We start from the raw sequence: 21,346 nt of genomic DNA, 5'->3' as shown, positions 1-21,346 counted from the left end.
CTTAGATGGTGGCTAGATAAACATTTATCAGCAGGGGTACCCTGGATAATAAATGTTACCCGAATAATAACCACGGATGCTAGCTCTTCGGGGTGGGGAGCTTATATGGGAGACATGGTGGTCCAGGGTCAGTGGGAACCCTTCACAACATTCTCATCTAACCAAAGAGAATTGTTGGCGGTTGAATTAGCTGTTAAAAAATTCGTCATGTATCTGCAGGACCAGCACGTCAGAATCTTATCGGACAACAGAGTCGCAGTTGCTTATATAAACCGCCAAGGGGGAACACGTTCCGAAACAGTAATGCAGATCACAGATCGCTTGTTCCGGATAGCCGAGTCAAATTTTCGATCTTTGACGGCTCTTCACATCAGAGGAAAGGAAAATGTGACAGCAGATTTCCTCAGCCGGAATATTCTGAAGCAAGGAGAATGGTGTCTCAACAAGGACGTGTTCAACCACATTGTCCACAGATGGGGTCAGCCAGTGGTGGATCTATTTGCCACCACAAAAAAGTAGAAAATTTTTGTTCTCTAAATCCCAGGCAGTGGATTCCTTCCTAGTAAAATGGGATTTCCCACTGGCCTATGCGTTTCCACCATTGAACCTATTGCCTCTAGTGGTGAGAAAAATCAGGGAAGATCGAGCAAAGGTCATCCTGATTGCCCCCTTTTGGCCCAGAAGAACATGGTTTGCCTCCCTCAGGACGATGTCAGTATCTCCTCCCTGGGTACTACCGGAGATTCCGAACCTACTTTCTCAAGGACCGATCTTCCATCCACAAGTGGCACCGCTCCATTTAACGGCTTGGAGTTTGAACGGTCACTGTTGGTAGGTAGAGGTTTTTCTCCAAACTTGGTAGAAACACTCCTAAAGAGTAGGAAGCAAATAACTACAAGAATCTACTCTAGAACTTGGAGAAAATTCTTAGCCTGTTCAAAATTTAATGTCCAAGAAGGGGTACCAATACATCAAATTTTAGAGTTTCTGCAGAAGGGGTTTGAATTGAAACTCTCTACTAGTACCTTAAGAGTGCAGGTTTCAGCCCTGGGGGCCCTATTTTCCTGCGATAGCCATCAACTATTGGGTAGCGAGATTTATTAAAGGGAACCTATAACCCCGTTTTTTAAAGATTAGATAAAAATAGTGTGAAATAGGGGCAGAGCTGGGCTTTACATTACTGCCTTTTTGGTGCCTTTACACCCCCGTTAGGCTGCCGAAATACCTTTGTGAAGTGGCCGTTTTGTCCTGTCACTCAAGTTGGTCAGGTCGGATGGGCGTGGTCACAGCGCTGTTTCTCCCCCAGATCAGGCTCATCATTATGTTGGTGGCATAGTGGTGTGCGCATGTCCAAGGTCCCGAATCCTGCACAGGGGTGTGAAAATAGCAGCGATGTCCGTTATTCCATTGGTGGTCGGTGGGCGCGGCCATCTTGCTTTGGCCGCGCGTGCGCAGAAGCGGCGCTCTGCTGGCCGCGGCTTCAGGAAAATGGCCGCGGGCATCCGCGCGTGCGCTGATGGCTATCGCGGCGGCCATTTTCGTGAAGCAGAGTTCGCATCTCGGCTTCACGAAAATGGCCGCCGCGATAGCCATCTGCGCACGCGCGGATGCCCGCGGCCATTTTCCTGAAGCCGCGGCCAGCAGAGCACCGCTTCTGCGCACGCGCGGCCAAAGCAAGATGGCCGCGCCCACCGACCACCAATGGAATAACGGACATCGCTGCTATTTTCACACCCCTGTGCAGGATTCGGGACCTTGGACATGCGCACACCACTACGCCACTAACGTAATGATGAGCCTGATCTGGGGGAGAAACAGCGCTGTGACCACGCCCATCCGACCTGACCAACTTGAGTGACAGGACAAAACGGCCACTTCACAAAGGTATTTCGGCAGCCTAACGGGGGTGTAAAGGCACCAAAAAGGCAGTAATGTAAAGCCCAGCTCTGCCCCTATTTCACACTATTTTTTTTACCCTTCGCCACGACAGCACCCCACATGAGAGAGAGGGATCCGCCCATAGGAACAGGAAACCTACAGAATAAAAGGAGGCGGTCCCCTCTCCTCCTCAGTTTAGGTTTCCTGTTTCTATGGGGAACCCGAAGTACCTACAGTTCAAGGATTCCTGGGGCCATGCACCCGCCTGCGTCGGTCTCCGTGGGAACGGCAGGGGCTGCGGTACCAGAGGCAGCGTCGGGGGAGCCACTGTTTGCAGCCTCCCCCCTCGTCTGATCGTCGCCATGGTCCGGGTTCGGTGCCGCTGGTCCGCCCGGCTCCATGATTACGCGCGCGCTCAGCGGCCGGCTTCTTATCCAGCAGCCGCCGCATGGTAAGGAGGAGCGGCGCGTCTAACCCGGAAGTCGCTGGAGCACTTCCGGGTTGGGTCCGGGGAGGCAGGAGATTCGGCGCCAGATTTAAAAGTGCGGCACTAGCGTCGGCCGGTGTGTGTAAGTATGGCTTCACCGGCCGATGTAGCGCACTTGCCTGCAACAGAGCGGTCTCCCAGTAAGGAGACAAGCGCCAGGAGCAGCACTAAAAGTGGAGATCGATCCCAGGAAAAGCGATCTGCCACCAAACAGAAGGATGTTTCTTCAATGAATCCGCCTCCAGAACCGGTACCTGTCAGCTTCACTGGGTGAGTTTTTAAAAAGAGTCTCTTCCCATATGCTGATACATGTTCCTCCTGTATCCCCTTCCTCTAGACTAAGAAAAGGACACATAAAACCAAACATAAAGAATGTGCCTTATGCTTACAACCCCTCCCGGACTCATACACAAAAAGATTATGTGCAGAGTGCATCATATTGACCTTACGGGAAGAAAACGTAATGACTCCGTCTGACGTTAGAGCCATAATACGTGAAGAGATGCAGGGTTTGGCGCATACGAGTAGCACCAGTACCCGTCAGCCTAGCAGGTCCCGATCTCCAGTAAGCTCGGAGTCAGAGGTAGTACAAAAATCCTCTGATGAAGAGGAGTCCCAGCCAAGTTCATCGGAATATGAAGGAGGCCTTTGTCTACCAAATAGTAGTGTAGACAGTTTAATTAAAGCCGTCAGGAGCACGATGGGGTGCCCAGATGAGAAGGGAAAGAAGTCAGCGCAGGACATCATGTTTGCGGGGTTAGGACAAAGAAAACGAAGGTCCTTCCCCGCCATACCCACAATTAAAGAGCTGGTTAAAAAAAGAGTGGGAGAAACGGCATACAAGAGGATTCTTACCATCCTCTGCTAAAAGACGCTACCCCTTCAGTGATGAAGAACTTAGTTCCTGGCAAAAGATACCAAAGGTTGATGCTGCAGTGGCTTCAACTTCTAAACAGTCGGTCTTGCCTGTGGAGGACTCAGGGACTTTAACTGATCCATTAGACCGAAAGGCAGAAGCCTTACTTAAGAGGTCATGGGAGGCTAATACGGGGGCATTCAGACCAGCCATCTCTAGCACCTGCACTGCAAGGTCACTGCTAGTATGGACAGAGCAGCTGGAGGAACAAATTAGAGGTGGAGCTTCGAGAAATAAAATTCTGTCGAAAATCCCTCTAATGAAAGATGCAGTAGCATTTCTAGCAGATGCGTCGGTGGATTCGCTACGCCTAACAGCCAGGTCAGCCGGCCTAGTAAACACAGCCCGGCGAGCACTCTGGTTGAAAAATTGGAAAGGGGACGCACAGGCCAAAGCAAAACTTTGTGCGATCCCCTGCCAGGGTGAGTTCCTATTTGGGAAAACTCTGGACGAGCTCTTAAATAAGGCAGGAGAGCGGAAGAAAGGCTTCCCTAACCAGTACCTTCCCTCTTACAGGAGAGCTTTCAGGAGACGCCCCTTTACCAGAAACAAACCTACTGAACAAAGGGAGCGCTGGGAGACAAAGGATCCAAAACAAAGAGGTGCTCTGTTTTCGGGATCCTATAACCAAAAACGTAACAAGTACCGTTAATTATGAAGTGGGCGGTAGATTGAAATATTTCTTTTCTAAATGGAAGCTGATAACATCTAGTCTTTGGATTCTGGACATTGTTGAAAACGGATTAAAATTAGAATTTGATAGAATCCCTTGGGATTCTTTTATTGTAACATCTCCGAGAGGTCAACAACAACAAGAAGCTCTAGAATCAGAGATCCTGTCGCTTCTATCTAAAAAAGTATTGATAGAGGTTCCACGAGATCAAGAAGGGAGGGGGTTCTATTCCCCTTTATTCTTGATCAGTAAGCCAGATGGTTCATTTAGAACCATCATAAACCTCAAAAAACTAAATTCCTTTTTGCGTAACCACTCTTTCAAAATGGAATCCATTAGTTCTACCATCAAGCTTTTGTTCCCTAGGTGTGTCATGGCCGGGATAGACCTAAAAGATGCATACTATCATCTTCCCATACATACCGAACACCAGCGGTATCTAAGAGTAGCAGTCATCCTGGAGGGACAGGTTCGTCACTTTCAATATGTAGCAATGCCATTTGGGCTTTCTATGGCCCCCCGCATCTTTACAAAAGTAATGTTAGAAGTGATGGCTCATCTACGCCAACGGGACACTTTAATAATACCCTACCTGGATGACTTTTTAGTGATAGGAGATTCTGTGGCTCAATGTAAATTGCGGTTGTCTAACACAATCTCATCCCTGCAGGAGTTGGGTTGGATTATCAACTTCGAAAAGTCCAGATTGAAGCCAGACACTACTCAAATGTTTCTAGGGATCCAGCTAGACTCCGTAAGTCAAAAAAGCTTCCTCCCACATTCAAAGAGAATGACTATACAGTCAAAGGTGTCAGAAGCAATAAGAAACCCCTACATGACACTGAGAAAGGCTATGTCCTTATTAGGATCATTGTCCTCATGTATCCGGGCTGTACCATGGGCTCAATTCCATACCCGCCAATTACAGTACGAAGTACTGTCAGCCCAGGGACGGAAAGGACACCTAGAGAGTAAACTAACTCTCTAGAGATGTCGTAGAATCTCTATCCTGGTGGCTAGATATGGGACACCTTTCAGGAGGCGTACCTTGGATAGTAGATCCATCCAAAATAATTACTACCGACGCCAGCCCTACGGGATGGGGTGCACATATGGAAAATGATGTAGTCCAGGATACCTGGAATCAGGCAGAATCATCATGTTCTTCAAATTGGAAAGAATTAACAGCAGTAGGGAAAGCCTTAAATTATTTTCTTCCACAGATTCAAGGAGCAGATGTAAGAGTTTTCTCAGACAACTCCACCACAGTGGCCTATGTAAACCGTCAGGGCGGTACACGGTCAGGAAGTCTGATGACCATCGCAGGGGAGATCTTCCAGTTCGCAGAAATTCATCTGGCATCTCTAACAGCCCTACACATCAGAGGAGTAGAGAATACCAAAGCGGACTACCTCAGTCGAAACAGGCTGCGACAGGGAGAATGGTCCTTAAACAGAACCGTGTTCTGACTAATAACAAAAGCATGGGGAGTGCCTCAGATCTATTTGCCACAAGAGGCAACAGACAGGTAGAAAGATTCGCTTCCCTGAACTCCATGGATCATCCAGACATGCTGGACTCCCTACACCATCCTTGGAACTTCAAACTGGCTTACGCCTTTCCTCCAATGTCTCTAATTCCGCTAGTGATCAGGAAGATCAGGAGGGAACGGGCAAGGGTGATCCTCATCGCACCCTTCTGGCCAAAGAGGCCGTGGTTCTCCTGCCTCCAGAGCATGTGTCTATGCGAGCCATGGATTCTTCCATTGGACAGGGAACTACTGTTCCAGGGGCCGTTTTTCCACCCGCAAGTGAAAGGGCTTCACTTGACAGCGTGGAACTTGAGCGGCAGTTACTAAGCTCAAGGGGTTTTTCAGAACAACTAGTAAAAACCCTGCTACTAAGTAGGAAAAGATCTACCACCCTGATATATAGCAGGGTATGGAAAAAATTCTTAAACTTTCATACAATACCATTCACTAAACACGTTCCGATAACACCTATTCTAGAGTTCCTACAAAAAGGTAGAGAATTAGGACTATCAGTAAACACCTTAAGAGTCCAGATATCAGCGTTAGAAGCCCTATATGGATATAATATAGCCGCTGATAGATGGGTCTCCAGATTCATTAAATCTTGTGAACGAAGTAACCCGGTACATATTCCCCGTCTACCTCCGTGGGATTTAAATCTAGTGCTAGAGGCCTTAACCAGCTCCCCATTTGAGCCTCTAGATTCTATACCTCTAAATGTCCTGACATATAAAGTAGCCCTCTTGGTAGCCCTGACCTCAGCCAGACGTGTTAGCGACATCCAGGCCCTATCAGTAGACCCACCCTTCTTACTGATATTCCATGATCGAATAGTCCTAAAACCAGACCCCTCATACCTCCCTAAGGTAGCATCCACCTACCACAGGTCACAGGAAATATTTCTCCCTTCCTTTTTTGATTCTCCTGTAACCCCTGAACAACATAAGTTCCACACCTTAGATGTCAGAAGAGCCATCCTGACTTATATAGAAAGGTGTCAGACATGGAGGGAGAGTAGGGCTCTGTTTATCTCCTTTCAGGGCCACAAGAAAGGACATGGGGTCACGAGAGTTACCATATCTCGATGGATCAGAGATGCTATCTGCTTGGCCTATACATCAAAAGGCGAGATTCCTCCAGTGGGTATTAAAGCGCACTCAACACGAGCCATGGCTTCCTCCTGGGCGGAACAAGCGGATGTCCCGATCCATTTAATATGTAAGGCCGCAACTTGGTCTACACCTTCTACCTTTTACAACCATTATAAACTTGATCTATCTTCATCCTCTGATTTGGCCTTTGGTAGAGCTGTTCTTAGTACAGTAATCCCACCCGAATAATGACTCTCTGAAAGTCTCATGTGGGGTGCTGTCGTGGCGAAGGGTAAAAAGCCGGATTACTCACCGGTAATGCTCTTTTAATGAGTCCACGACAGCACCCATTTACAACCCTCCCTGATTATGCACAGCTCTTTCTTTAGATTCACAAATAATGGTTGTATAGAGTTTTTAAGATATTTTGCGGAATAAGAATTAATACTAAAGCTTTTGCGGTTCCCTTTTTATACTCTGTAAACTAAACTGAGGAGGAGAGGGGACCGCCTCCTTTTATTCTGTAGGTTTCCTGTTCCTATGGGCGGATCCCTCTCTCTCATGTGGGGTGCTGTCGTGGACTCATTAAAAGAGCATTACCGGTGAGTAATCCGGCTTATCTAATCTTTAAAAAACGGGGTGATGGGTTCCCTTTAAAGCGGTTAATAGATCTAGACCAATACATAGAGAGAACGGTTCCATGGGATCTAAACTTAGTTCTGTCATCCTTAACAAAACCCCCTTTGAACCCCTTCAAGATGTGTCAATAAAAATGTTGACCCTTAAGACAGCTTTTTTAGTTGCCATAACCTCAGCTCGCAGGATAGGGGAAATCCAGGCGCTTTCTAGACTTCCTCCATACATAGAATTCTTATCAGATAGAGTGGTACTTAAACCAGATCCAGCATACCTACCGAAGGTAGCGTCACGATTTCATAGGTCACAGGAAATAGTCTTGCCAGCCTTTATTCCTAATCCCTCTAATCCTAAAGAACATGAGCTCCATACGTTAGATGTCAGGAGATCTCTTTTGCAGTATATCTCAGTCACTGATATCTGGAAGAAAGATAATGCACTGCTTCTTTCCTTCCAAGGTCTGAGAAAGGGGTGTAGAGTATCCAAGTATTTGCTAGCTAAATGGATTAGGGAGGTTTTCTCTCTAGCTTATACAGCAGGTGGAGGGCCGGCTCCGCAGAATCTGAAGGCACATTCCACCCTGGCCTTGGCGTCATCCTGGGCGGAAAGATCTGGAGTATCAGTGGAACAAATATGTAAGGCGGCCACATGGTCATCCCCTTCCACCTTTTTTAAGCACTATAGGTTGGATTTGGGTTACTCTTCTGATCTCACCTTCGGGTTAAGGGTGCTGCAAACTATAGTCCCCCCCCCCCCCCCCCCCCCCAAGGTAGTTTACGGCTCTGTAAATCTTAGTGCTGTAAGGAGGTTGCTTTCCCTGCTCCTTGCCTGGAACCACAGTCAGACAGCTGGGTTGTTGGGGGGAAGACGTTCTGCCCTGGACAGAGGGGACCAGGGGACTGCTGGGAAGAGAGGGGAGTGGTCATAAAAGAGCGGGAGAGCAGAGAGAAGGCAGCGCGCCAAAGAGAGGGCAGGCTGCAGCGCCATGCTCTCCTAAAAGTAATGCTCCCCGTGAGGGCACTGAGGCTGAGATACCCACCAGAGTGAAGGCTGGATGCGGGGGTGTAGATTTGGAAGCCTCCTGAATCAGAGACAGTGACTGTGCAGCCCTGATGACCGCAGTGACAAGCAAAGATCCCTGGGTGTGATAAGTAACTGCCCAGTGTGTGTGTGACAGCGTTATTACAGAGAGACTGTCAGCCTGGTACACAGAGGCTCCTGCAGCAGCGACGGAGGCTGTGCTATTTCCTGGTTCCAGTTTCACTTTGAGAAGAACAGGCTGCAGAGACTTAACCCCGGACTTTCCAGGAGACACAGTAGAGACTTCAGGATCTCAAGCCCTGCTGGTGACTGTATCCACATTCGGAAATAAGGACCCTCCAGTCAGGACCTCCCTGGGCTAAGTTACCAGAACACTCGTTAACCCTCTTGATTCCGCTTAATTGTTTACTGTTTGACTCCATTAACCCCCTGTTTTCTCCCTGCGAGGAGAATTTTACCCCTGTTAATAAATCCCCTTCAACAGTTGGTCTGTCTGTTCCGTGGTGACATACGCAACCCTGCACCCTATTACAGTGCTGTCATGGGAGTCCGAATAAAGCATTAAGCTACTTACGGGTAGCGTCATATTTCGGAGGCCCATGACAGCACCCTTAGTTCCCTCCCTATGCACGTGGGGGTTGCACTTTCTAAGACTGTGTGTGTACATGTATTTATGGAGATGTATAGATCTCATGTGTAATATCTAGCTACATTGTAATAAAAATATTTTTTTCTGATACAAACTGTATATATTGTATAATTGTATGCCACTAACCGCGGTAGTCCTCTCAGGCTCTGAAATACAACTGATGCATGGGAGAGGTGCCGCCCTCGTGACCGCGACGTCATCGAAGGTCCTGCACACACACCAGCTATAGGAACGGAAGCAGCTGAGGATATCGGCTGTTTGCGGAAGGTGAGTATAACCATTTTTTTTTTTATTATTATTTTTAGCATTCTTTTACTATTGATGCGGTATAGGCTGCATCAATAGTAAAAAGTTGGTCACACTTGTCAAACACTGTTTGACAAGTGTGACCAACCTGTCAGTTTTCCAAGCGATGCTACAGATCGCTTGGGAAACGCTAGCATTCTGCAAGCTAATTATGCTTGCAAAACGCTAGTTTTCTGCAGGAATATGCATGCCAATTCTGCATGCGATACACCCGCGGCAGGAGTTGCAGAATTGCCGTGGAAATTTCCGCGGCAATTTTGCAACGTGTGCACTTAGCCTAAAAGAAAAAAAAGCGCTTCCTTAACCCCTTAGTGACAGAGCCAATTTGGTACTTAGTGGTCAGAATTGTAAAAATTGGCTTGGTCATTGTCACTGCATGAGGTTATAACTCTGGAACGCTTTAAGAGATCAAAAGTTTTTTCGTGACATATTGTACTTCATGTTAGTGGTAACATTTCTTCGATATTACTTGCGATTTATTTATGAAAAAAATGGAAATATGGCAAATTTTTTAAAATTTTGCAATTTTCAAACTTTGTATTTTTATTCCCTTAAATCACAGATATGTCACAAAAAATAGTTAAATAACATTTCCCACATGTCTACTTTACATCAGCACAATTTTGGAAACAAAATTTTTTTTTTTTTGTTAGGGAGTTATAAGGGTTAAAAGTTGACCAGCAATTTCTCATTTTTACAACACCATTTTTTTTTTTGACCACATTTGAAGTAATTTTGAGGGGTCTATATGATAGAAAATAACCAAGTGTGACACCATTCTAAAAACTACACCCCTCAAGGTGCTCAAAACCACATTCAAGAAGTTTATTAACCCTTTACGTGCTTCACAGGAACTGAAACAATGTGGAAGGAAGAAGCAAACATTTAAGGCTGGTTTCACACTTGCGTTTTGATCTGCAGCGTTTTTAAAAAAAACGCATGTGGTGAAAAAAGGCATGTAAATGCGGCGTTTTGCGGCGTTTACATGCGTTTTTTCCTGCGTTTGCGTTTTTTAAACGCATGCTGAGAAGTGTGTGACAGCTGCCAATCATCAAAATCAACTAGAAAACCCACTAAAAACAGAAATAGCTAGGGTTAGGGTTAGGATCCCTAGTAACCCTAGGGATCCTAACCCTAAGGGTTAGGATCGTAACCCTAACCCTAAGGGTTAGGGTTACGATCCCTAGGGTTACGGTTAGGGTTAGGGTTAGGGTTAGGATCCCAAATAACCCTAGGGTTAGGGTTTTCTTGTTTTTTCTTGTGTTTTTCTATAAAAACGCATGCGTTTTTAACGCAAGCAAACGCATGTGCTTAAAAACGCATGCGTTTACATAGACAGCAATGCATTTTTTTGCCGCGAATAAACGCATGCGGTTTTTTGCGGCAAAAAAAGCCGCTAGAAATTACTACAGGTTGCATTTCTGCAAATGAACGCACGCGTCAAAACGCATGCGTTGCCGAAAACGCGTCAAAGCGCACGCTAAAAAACGCATGCGTTTTTTTAGCGCTAATATGCTGCAGATCAAAACGCAAGTGTGAAACCAGCCTTACTTCAGAACCATTTTTTTTTTTTTCACAAGTGTGAAAACAGAAATTTAACCATAATTTTTGTTGTGCAATTTCCCCTGAAAACGCCGATACCCCATATGTGGGGGTAAACCACTGTTTGGGCGCACCGCAGAGCTTGGAAGAGAAGGAGTGCCGTTTACTTTTTCAATGTAGAATTGGCTGGAATTGATCGGACGCCATGTCGCGTTTGGAGAGCCCCTGATGTGGAGCGTTTCCACTGTTTAGGCACAAGTGACACCATTTTGTGCTGTGCTTTCACTTTACGGCGGCACTCAGTCAGAGCGGGAAGCAGACGGACACCGGAATGTGAGTATGTACTGTTTGTTTTTTTTTACTTTTACGATGGTAACCAGGGTAAACATTGGGGTATCGGCGTTTTCAGGGGAAATTGCACAACAAAATTTATGGTTAAATTTCTGTTTTCACACTTGTGAAAAAAAAAAAAAAATGGTTCTGAAGTAAGGCTGGTTTCACACTTGCGTTTTGATCCGCAGCGTATTAGCACCCCAGGTGCTTCACGGAAGTTTATAATGTTGAGCCGTGAAAATAAAAAATCCTTTTTTTTTTTTCCCTCAAATGATTTTTTTTTTTAGCCTGCAATTTTTTATTTTCTCAAGGGTAACAGACATTGGACCCCAAAATCTGTTGACCAGTTTGTCCTGAGTACGCTGATGCCCCATATGTGGAATTTTTTTTCACCACTTAGGTAAAAAATAACCTAGTCATGTTAGGTGTCTATGAACTCGTAGTGACCTGGGGAATCATAATGGCAGGTCAGTTTTAGCATTTAGTGAACCTAGCTAAAAAGCCAAACAAAAAACAAGTGTGGGACTGCACTTTTTTTTGCAATTTCACTGCAATTGGAATTTTTTTTTCCCGTTTTCTAGTACACGACATGCTAAAACCAATGATGTCGTTCAAAAGTACAACTCGTCCCGCAAAAAATAAGCCCTCCAATGGCCAAATTGACGGAAAGATATAAGTTATGGCTCTGGGAAGGAGGGGAGTGAAAATCGAACACGGAAAAACGAAAAATCCCAAGTCATGAAGGGGTTAATGCATTTTGTTAATATTCAGCTTACACCCAAGTATATAATCTATAGGGCAAAGGATAACTAGTTCAGTGCCTCAAGAGCTTATTTTAAATGAGTGGGCATTACCAGTGTGATGTGTAATGGTTCCCAGTGTGATGTGTAATGGCTGCCCTCTGCTCCCCTGATCTCACTGCAGAGAGGTGTGTGATTTATAACGGACACATCTGCAGGTTCCTCTCAGCATCCACCTTCCTGGCAGTCTGTTACAATACAGCAGAACTGTGAGGGCTTCAGAAAATTTGTAAGGAGACTAGGTTCAGTTCTAAAATTCTGTTAACGGTACATGTCACACTGGTACCACCCCTTTTATTTCAAATCTATGGTGACAAATTCTCAGGGGCATCAATGTTCTGCCCATAATATGTAACTAAGATGTTAAGATCGATGTAAATGTGGAATTCCCTGTAATAAAACATGGGATCACGGCTATCAAGGCATCATTTTATTCAGTGTCCTATGACCTGCTTGCCCATATACTCAGTAGGGGCAACCCTCCAAAGCAGATTCCCTTTAACACCTTCCAGACAGGAGATAGAGATGGATCTCTCTATATAGATGTGGGAGCTGAGTTCCCGCAAACCACCGTGTGCGACCACACAGGCTCACGCTGAGCGCCACCGCAACTGGTTGCTGACTCCTTGCAGCAACTATCGTGGACATTTAACCACTCTGATGCTGCTGTCAATGACAGTGACATCGATGAGCATTGCAGAGGGAGCTCCCTGTCTACTTCCATCAGCAGTGCGATGTGATCGTGTTGTGCTGATGGTCTCCTTTGTGACACTGAGCCCCAAGATGGCCGTGGGGTCCTTTAGGAAAGGTGGCTAGTCGGCTCCTGCTCAGAGCAGGAAATGACACTCCTCCTCCCTGCCTGTCAGACACTGCTCTGATGCCCTGCAGAGTAACAGATCAGTGATCTGTCAGTGTAATGTTCCATCTCCGAACAATGTAACAGTTACAAACTTAACTGAACTGGAATTGTTTTGTAAAGAGGAATGGTCAAAAATACCTTCATCCAGGATCTCATTAAAAGCTACAGGAAGCGACTAGAGGCTGTTATTTTTGCAAAAGGAGGATCTACTAAATATTGTCACTTTTCTGGTGAGGTGCCCATACTTATGCACCTATCAAATTTTGTTTGAGTGCAGATTGCACATTTTCTGTTAGTACAATAAACCTCATTTCAAGGCAGAAACATTACTGTGTCCAACAGTTATTAGATATATGAAACTGAAATAGCTGTTGCAAAATAAACCATTTTTATAAAACATTAAGATTAATAGGGGTGCCCAAACTTTATCATATAACTGTAGATGTCAGTGACACACTTGCGGTGTATGTATATACATACAAATATGTACATTCACACGCATGTACATTCACACGCATGTACATACACACGCAGCCGGCAATTCAGCAGTCACATACTGTAAAATCACTGCAGGGAGCAGACAGGGTAGAGATGGATTACATACAGTGTATACAAATAGAATAAGTAGATATACAAATGTCTGACTAATGCAATTAGTACAGTAGCTTACTGTTCATGTATTAGATTTTTTTAATGAAAAAAAATGGCGCGTGCTCCCATGCAGTTTTTGTAACCAGCAGAGGGATGGCTGAGGGCCAATGTTTATAGCCTGGGAAGGGGGTAATACCTATGGAGCTTCCCAGGCTATTAAATTAAGCTCACAGCTGTATACTTAGCCTTTAATGGCTATTAAAGTGAGGGACCCTAAAGATGTAGGGTCCCCTATAATTAATAACCAGCAAAGGCTAAGCATACAGCTGTGGGCTGAACTTAATAGCCTAGGAAGGGGACATGGATACTGCCCTCCCGCCAGGCTAAAATCAGTAGCTCTCAGCTGCCCCTTGAAAGGCGCATCTGGGTTAATGTACCCATGTGACCTATTTACAGTGCTGTGCAAATTAATTGGGGCAAAGCAAAAAAATGTAATGTTATAATGCACTGTTACATACTAATTCTGAAAATTACCTTTTTCCACTTGCTAGTTGACCAAGATTTATTTATTATATATTAAAACTGGTTTGAATCACAAAATCGTAAGTTGGTTACCATTCAATTTATACAGTGCAGTGAAAATTAATTGTGACCGCATTTGATTCAGTCTGATTGTTGGGGCCCAGACAGATTTTAAAAAATAAATAAATAAAAAATCCTGGGTTCATAAAACAAGTGATCTACACGCTGATTTAGAGGCACCCACATTTTAATGAATGGTCAAGGTGCTAAATGAAGACAAATTGTTACAAATTTTTTCATTGCTAAGAAAGTTGATGGCAGCTACTTTACTGAATCGTCATTTTCAAAATTCATAGGTAAAATCTGTAATTAGTCCTGATAAAGAAAAGATTTCTCTAAGATATTACAAAGTTATGGACTTTCAAATGTGAAAAGTGCTGTTCTGCACTCTAGAAACACAGTTGCAGTTCCTAAAGTACGCCTTTTTATTTTGGTGGGGGCTCCCAATATAGTTATATGGAAATATACACCAAAATACCAGTCACACAACATTTTTAAGCACAGTGGAAGGGAGTTTCATGAAAGCAAATCCACTTGTGTCTTTGCTTGAACCGGTAACTTTTCCACTACAAGGGAAGAGAACATGGCTTCATACTGACTTAAACATCTGACTGCAAAATGTTCTGCCACATTAAAATGCTGCAATGTGCTGTGGCCCCTAATGATTTGATGTATTTGCATGCTAATTGCCTGTGTCCTATGTACTTGTACTGACTGGCTTCATTGGTCATTTTTATTACTGCTGAATTAATCCATTTTCTTTCTTTTTCTAGGTAATAGTCAGGGGAGGTGGCCACATACTTCCATATGACCAGCCTGAAAGATCTTTTGTGCTCATTGACAGGTTTATAAGTAACTGTATGGCCTTGAATTGTGAGAATGTGTTGTAATTCAATATCACTAGATCATACTCAATTTTTTACTGAAAAAAAAAAACGAAGAGTAAATATTAATAAAAAAACAACAGCTTTATTCGTATAAATTTTTTTTTTTTACAAGAAATTGAGCTGACATGTTTGTCTATGGTTCTTGGGGCGCTTCAAATGCTGTAGTCACTTTTCCATTGGTAGTGTTAGAAATCTAGATCCTCCTAGATGTAATGGGGGGAAAAACTCAAATGTGGTGGTATACGTTCAAGTGTGCCCTTGGATGTATCACTTTTCTTCCTTGAAAGATTTGGCAAATCTATATTCAGTGCAGCATTTCATCCAACAAGCTGAGTACAAGGAACATCTTGCAGCACCCCATACGTTTTAATAGGGTTGTGCCCATACTTGCACAACGATTGAAGGTGAGCATTTGCAATTCATATATTAATCTTTATGAGCACTTTGTGCCACACAAGATTTGACAGACTAAATACCCCTTCCTGGCTGCTGACTTGCAGTCAACACATAAGACTGGTGATTACTTGTTATCCAAAGCTAACAATCAATCTATACTCCTCCTTCTAGACCTGTCCTCCTTTCCACAGTTGACCACTGCCTCCTACTACAGATCTTCTCCTCCTTTGGCATCAAGGACCTCGACCTCGCCCTAACCTGGATCTCCTCCTACCTTTCCAACCGCACATTCAGCATCTCCCACACCAACTCCTCATAAAACCCTCTGTTGGAGTCCCCTAGGCTCTGTTCTAGGACCCTTAGGGTACCGTCACACATTGAAATTTTCATCGCTGCGACGGCACGATTCGTGACGTCGCAGCGTCGTATAATCATCGCTCCAGCGTCGTAGACTGCGGTCACACGTTGCAATCACGGCGCTGGAGCGATGCCAAAGTCCCCGGGTAACCAGGGTAAACATCGGGTAACTAAGCGCAGGGCCGCGCTTAGTAACCCGATGTTTACCCTGGTTACCAGCGTAAATGTAAAAAAACAAACAGTACATACTCACCCGTCGGTGTCCTTCAGGTCCCTTGCCGTCTGCTTCCTGCTCTGAGTGCAGCCGTACAGTGAGAGCAGATCGCAGCACCGCTGCGCTCTGCTCTCACTTTCCGGCCGGCACTCAGAGCAGGAAGCAGACGGCAAGGGACCTGAAGGACACCGACGGGTGAGCATGTACGGTTTGTTTTTTTACGTTTACGCTTGTAACCAGGGTAAACATCGGGTTACTAAGCGCGGCCCTGCGCTTAGTTACCCGATGTTTACCCTGGTTACAAGCGAAGACATCGCTGGATCGCTGTCACACACAACGATCCAGCGATGTCAGCGGGTGATCAAGCGACGAAAGAAAGTTCCAAACGATCTGCTACGACGTACGATTCTCAGCAGGGTGTCTGATCGCTGCTGCGTGTCAGACACAGCGATATCGTAACGATATCGCTAGAACGTCACGAATCGTAACGTCGTAGCGATGGAAATTTCAATGTGTGACAGTACCCTTACTCTACTCAATCTATACACTTGGCCTGGGACAACTCATGAAGTCCCATGGATTCCAGTACCACCTGTATATGGATGACACTCAAATCTACCTCTCTGATCCAAACATTGCCTCTCTGCTGTCCAGAATCCCAGAGTGTCGATCAGCCATATCCTCCTTCTGCTCTCGCTTCCTCAAACTCAATGTGGACAAATCTGAACTCATCATCTTTCCGCACTCATAGAACTTCTATCTACGTTAATGACATCATGCTTTCCCTGTACTGGAACTCTGCTCCCTGTGAGTAACCTTTGATTCTGCCCGGTCCTTCAAACCGTACATCCAAGCTCTTTCCACCTCATGTCACCTCCAGCTCAAATATCTCCAGAATCTGTCCTTTCGTCAACCCTCAATCTACTAAAATGCTTGTGCATGCCCTCATCTCCAGCCGCAACTACTGCAACATCCTTTTCTGTGGCCTCCCTGATAACTCTCGCACCTCTCCAGTCCATCCTTATCTCTGCTGCCCTACTAATTCCTCTCTCCTCGCTACTCCACCGCTTCTCCCCACTGCAAATATCTTCACTAGCTCACATTCCCTCAGTGTATCCAGTTCAAATTACTAATACTGACCTAAAAAAGCCATCCATAACCTGTCTCCTCCATATCTGACCTAATCTCCCAATATCTTCCCTCACGTAATCTCCGGTCCTCCCAAGACCTTCTCTCCTCCACACTGATTCGCTCCTCGGCTAATAGCCTCCAAGACGTCTCCCAAATATCTCCCATCCTCTAGAATTTTGTGCCCCAACGATCAGCCACATTTGGATTCTTCAGACAGAACCTGGAAACCCACCTCTTCAAGAGAACCCACAGCCTGCAATGGCCCCGCTACCACCTCACCAACACCGGAGCTGCCACAACCCCCAACCTATTGTCTCCTTCTCCATCATCCTGTAGAATGTAAGCCCGCAAGGGCAGGGTCCTCGCCCCTCTAAGTGATGTCTGTAACTTGTATTTATTTATATAGCACTATTGATTCCATGGTGCTGTATATGAGGGTTACATACAAGTTAAGCTGGCCCCTGATCTGTCATAGCAGATGTATATAAAGCGAGCTGGCTTGGCTATTAATGTGCAATCGGCCAGCCTACTCTCCCATTTCACCCACTTTCTGCATCAGCACATGATTAGAGAATCTTAGGACAAAGAAGCTGCTGAGACCCAGGACATAACGATTGAGTGCCTGGCCTAATGAAGCTAAAATACAATGCTAAACATTGAAATTGCATCACAAAACAAAGTCTTGGAGCTATGGAAATCACAGGATTGATATGCATTGAAATTTTCAAATTAACTTCTATTTTACAGGGTGGGCTATGTATATGGATACACCTAAATAAAATGGGAATGGTTGGTGATATCAACTTCCCCTCCCATATAATCATGTGCCACAAACAGGAAGACTTTTCATGACCACTTATAATATGTGTTCAAAGTGCTGCCGATTGTGTTGGATTGTCAATGCAACCCTCTTCTCCCACTCTTGACACACTGATAGCAAAACCGCAGAAGAAATGCTAGCACAGGCTTCCAGTAGTATCCGTTGTTTCAGATGCCGTGCATCTCATATCTTCACAGCATAGACAATTATCTTTGGGGTCATCTGAAGGCAAGTCTAAAGGGGTCAGGTCGGAGACCTTGGTGGCCATTCTACTGGCCCAAGACAACCAATCCATTTTCCAGGAAACTGTTCATGTAGGAATGCTCAGACCTGACACCCATAATATTGTGCACCTTTTATATTTGGGGTCATCAGACCCCAAATACTGTGAACATACGAGATGTGCAGCATCTGAAACAACGGATACTACTGGAAGCCTGTGCTAGCATTTCTTCTGCGGTGTTGCCATCAGTGAGTCAAGAGTGGGAGAAGAGGGTTGCATTGACAATCCAACACAATGGGCAGCACTTTGAACACATTTTATAAATGTTAATAAACTTGTAAGTAACTAATGAAAGAAGTTACATTAAAACCAAGCACACCGTTTTTCTTGTGAAATTCTCAAGTTTGTCTCACATGACCATCTTCCCATTGGAAAAAATAAAGTTGGATTCAAAATGGCTGCCATGTTCACCACCCACCTTAAATTTTCCCACCCACGTATACTAATGTGCCACAAACACGAAGTTGATATCACCAACCATTCCCATTTTATTTAGGTGTATCTATATAGATGGCCCACCATGTATAAGGAGTATAAATGCCAGGAATATTACTGTAATACTTGAATTAACATCCATCAGGAGGGGGGAGTAATTCATTTTGTCTCTAGTGCTTTAAATAAAATGTCTTGGTATAGAAGTCTGGGGGTCCCATGTAAGGGGGTTTTGGTGTCCCCTATCGGTGGGGGGGGTCTATTGGGGGTGTCACATCGGGGGAGTCGGTGCTTCACTGTGGGGCTGATCATTTAAATAGTCATTTGGCGCTGACAGTCCTTTTTAAGCCATGCAGGCTGTTAAAAGTATCATGAGCAAGATGCAGCCTCGTACTGTCACGTTAAAATGAAATCAAGAACTGGTTTCTCAGACTCAAGGAAGCAGTGGTACAGCTTTCTCCAAGCAAAATTGTAATTCTGAGCAGCTAGTGTATCTGGAATGGAGGCTAGAGGAATCGATCATACATTGTACCACTCCACCCCCTAATCCTGTAAGAGCAGTGTGGGGTTTCTTCGCAAAGGCCTTTCATGGTGTTGCCTGTGATCCATAGATCAATCTTTTGACCATTTCATCATCCTTAACAAAAGTGAGACTCCTCACTATAGTGTCCATTGCTGTCTTGCTGTACCCCATGACGGCCTTTCAGAGCGATGTCATGACATCATGGAACAACTGTAGCTGGACGTCTGGCTTGTAGCCCAATGTCGTGTAGATGCTGTTTGAAGCAATTATGCTTTGTATGAATTGTATGAAATGTCTAGTTTAATTTGCAATACTGAACTACTAAATTGTGGAACCAATGGTACATCCTTTTCTCCAGCTAAAATGCCACTGGTCACCTTTTTTTTTTTTTTTTTAAGAAAAACAGATTTTTTTTTTTAAACTGTTTTGCCCACGTGCTTTTAGAGGGCAGAGCATTTCTCAGATGGCTATTATTAATTCATTGATAATGAAACTGGTAAAAAGCGCAGTAGGGTCTTAACTGGTAACAAAAAGGTGGCAAGTAAGGCCATGTTCACACTTTGCGGTTTTTACCGCGGAACCACCGTGATTTTGCCGCTGCGGGTCCGCTGCAGTTTCCATTGCATTTACATGTAAACCTATGGAAACCGCAAACCGCTGTGCACATGCTGTGGGAAAAACCGCGCAGAAACGCAGCGGTTTACATTCCGCAGCATGTCACTTCTTTGTGCAGAATCGCTGCGATTCTGCACCCATAGGAATGCATTGATCCGCTTACTTCCCGCATGGGGCTGTGCCCACGTTGCGGGAAGTAAGTGGATAATGTGCGGGTGGTACCCGGGGTGGAGGAGAGGAGACTCTCCTCCAGGCCCTGGGAACCATATTTGTGTGTAATATAAAAAAACATGTTATACTCACCTCTCAGCGCTGCACGCGGCCGGCCGGTCAGAGTTGCTGTGCGAACAGGACCTGCGGTGACGTCGCGGTCACATGACCGTGACGTCACGAAGGGTCCTTCTCGCACATCATCTTTGGAACCGGACCGCCGGGTGCAGCGCCGAGGAGATCGGGACATCAGAGGGTGAGTATATAAACTTTTTTATTTTTTTTATTTTAACATTACTATTGATGCTGCATATGCAGCATCAATAGTATAGGCGGAAACCGCGGAACAAACCGCGATAAATCTGCAGGGATAACAGCAGCGGTTTTGCCCTGCAGATTTATCAAATCCGCTGTGGGAGAACCCGCAGCGGTCACCCGTAAAGTGTGCACATAGCCTAAAAGGATCCACTCACCCTATATAGTTGCTACAGAGCAACCTGTAACTGACATGATATAGATATCAGCTGCTACAAGGACATCGGTCACTAAAAGGACCAAAGAGTGCAAGACTATCGGGAGGGAGATGTCACTTCTGCGCTGCTGATGAATCCCCAATGGTTTCCAACAGAATTAATTAAAACAGGTTTACACGGTCAACGCATTTCAGGGTCGCAAGAACTTAATCAGGACAAACAGAAATTGCAGTCAATTGGGGTGCAGAAATTATCCAACGTCCATACACAAGGACTTGTCATTGGCTGCTGAAGTCATGTACCTCTCCATATGAAAAGCGGACATGTGGCTTCAGTGCTGTTTTGTGAGTAACAGCGTAATGAGGGTGCTGCTGCAAGTAGTCAGATAGTTAACTAGGAAGGAGAGGAAGTTGACTCACAGGGTGAGGAGTGGGAGAATAGATGATCCCACTTGGTGTGAATCCAGAGACATGTAGCTGAGTAGCTCAGCAGAGGAGACGGTTACGTTGCGGCTTTCTGCACAGACATGGAGTGTTGCAACCACAACGCTGACTGTAGCCAGCACCAGTCGCGGTGCTGCCATTCGCAGAGGTGGCCAGGGTTGCCTAGCCTTAACATTTGTTGGGTCATCCTTGCGGTCCCAAAAAGGCTATCTGCCAACTTTGTGGAAAAAAAAATTGACTTGAGGGAAAAATTCCAGTAATTTGAGTACTACATGCATGAACTGGCACATGCAATCAACATGCGTTGGTCTGGGAATCTCACTGTGCTAAAATGTGGCCTAATGGCCGCCCTGTCTCGTTCATCACATATGAGAGGCGCCAATTCTGGCGCTTGGCCCGACTCTTCCTGATTTGGCCTGGTGCGGTGGAAATCGGGGTAATTGTTTTTGTCAAAAATCACAGCTGGGTAGAAGGGCAAAATGAGCAATTTTAATTACATAGTGCTATATAACATGATATATCAAGAGGATAAAAATTGATTGGAGTGCTTCTTTAAGAAAATTGTCCCATTGTATGAAAACAACCTACAATATAGAGCCTGCTTTTATTTTACACAAATGGCGCAGACCAGTAGCTTACCTAATGGG

At 45.1% G+C, this 21,346-nt stretch overlaps 1 protein-coding gene across 8 annotated transcripts in view; it reads left to right on the top strand.

Moving 5' to 3' along the window:
• Nucleotides 1-21,346, top strand: part of LOC143781908 (putative serine carboxypeptidase CPVL) — a 130,661-nt gene that overhangs the window by 82,081 nt on the left and 27,234 nt on the right. For 3 of the 8 annotated variants that reach the window (XM_077268835.1, XM_077268834.1, XM_077268829.1), the window contains exon 13: nt 14,689-14,887. The exons of the other annotated variants lie outside the window; for them this stretch is intronic. In XM_077268835.1, the coding sequence (XP_077124950.1) occupies nt 14,689-14,805 (117 nt within the window). In that variant the 3' untranslated portion in view covers nt 14,806-14,887. Of the gene's footprint in view, nt 1-14,688; nt 14,888-21,346 lie in introns of those variants that run through there. 8 annotated transcript variants of the gene reach the window in all.

Source organism: Ranitomeya variabilis, chromosome 6 (genome assembly GCF_051348905.1).
Source record: "Ranitomeya variabilis isolate aRanVar5 chromosome 6, aRanVar5.hap1, whole genome shotgun sequence".
NCBI lineage: Eukaryota > Metazoa > Chordata > Amphibia > Anura > Dendrobatidae > Ranitomeya > Ranitomeya variabilis.
Note: the sequence above shows the minus strand (reverse complement) of the source record. Positions and strands in the feature narration are given on the sequence as shown.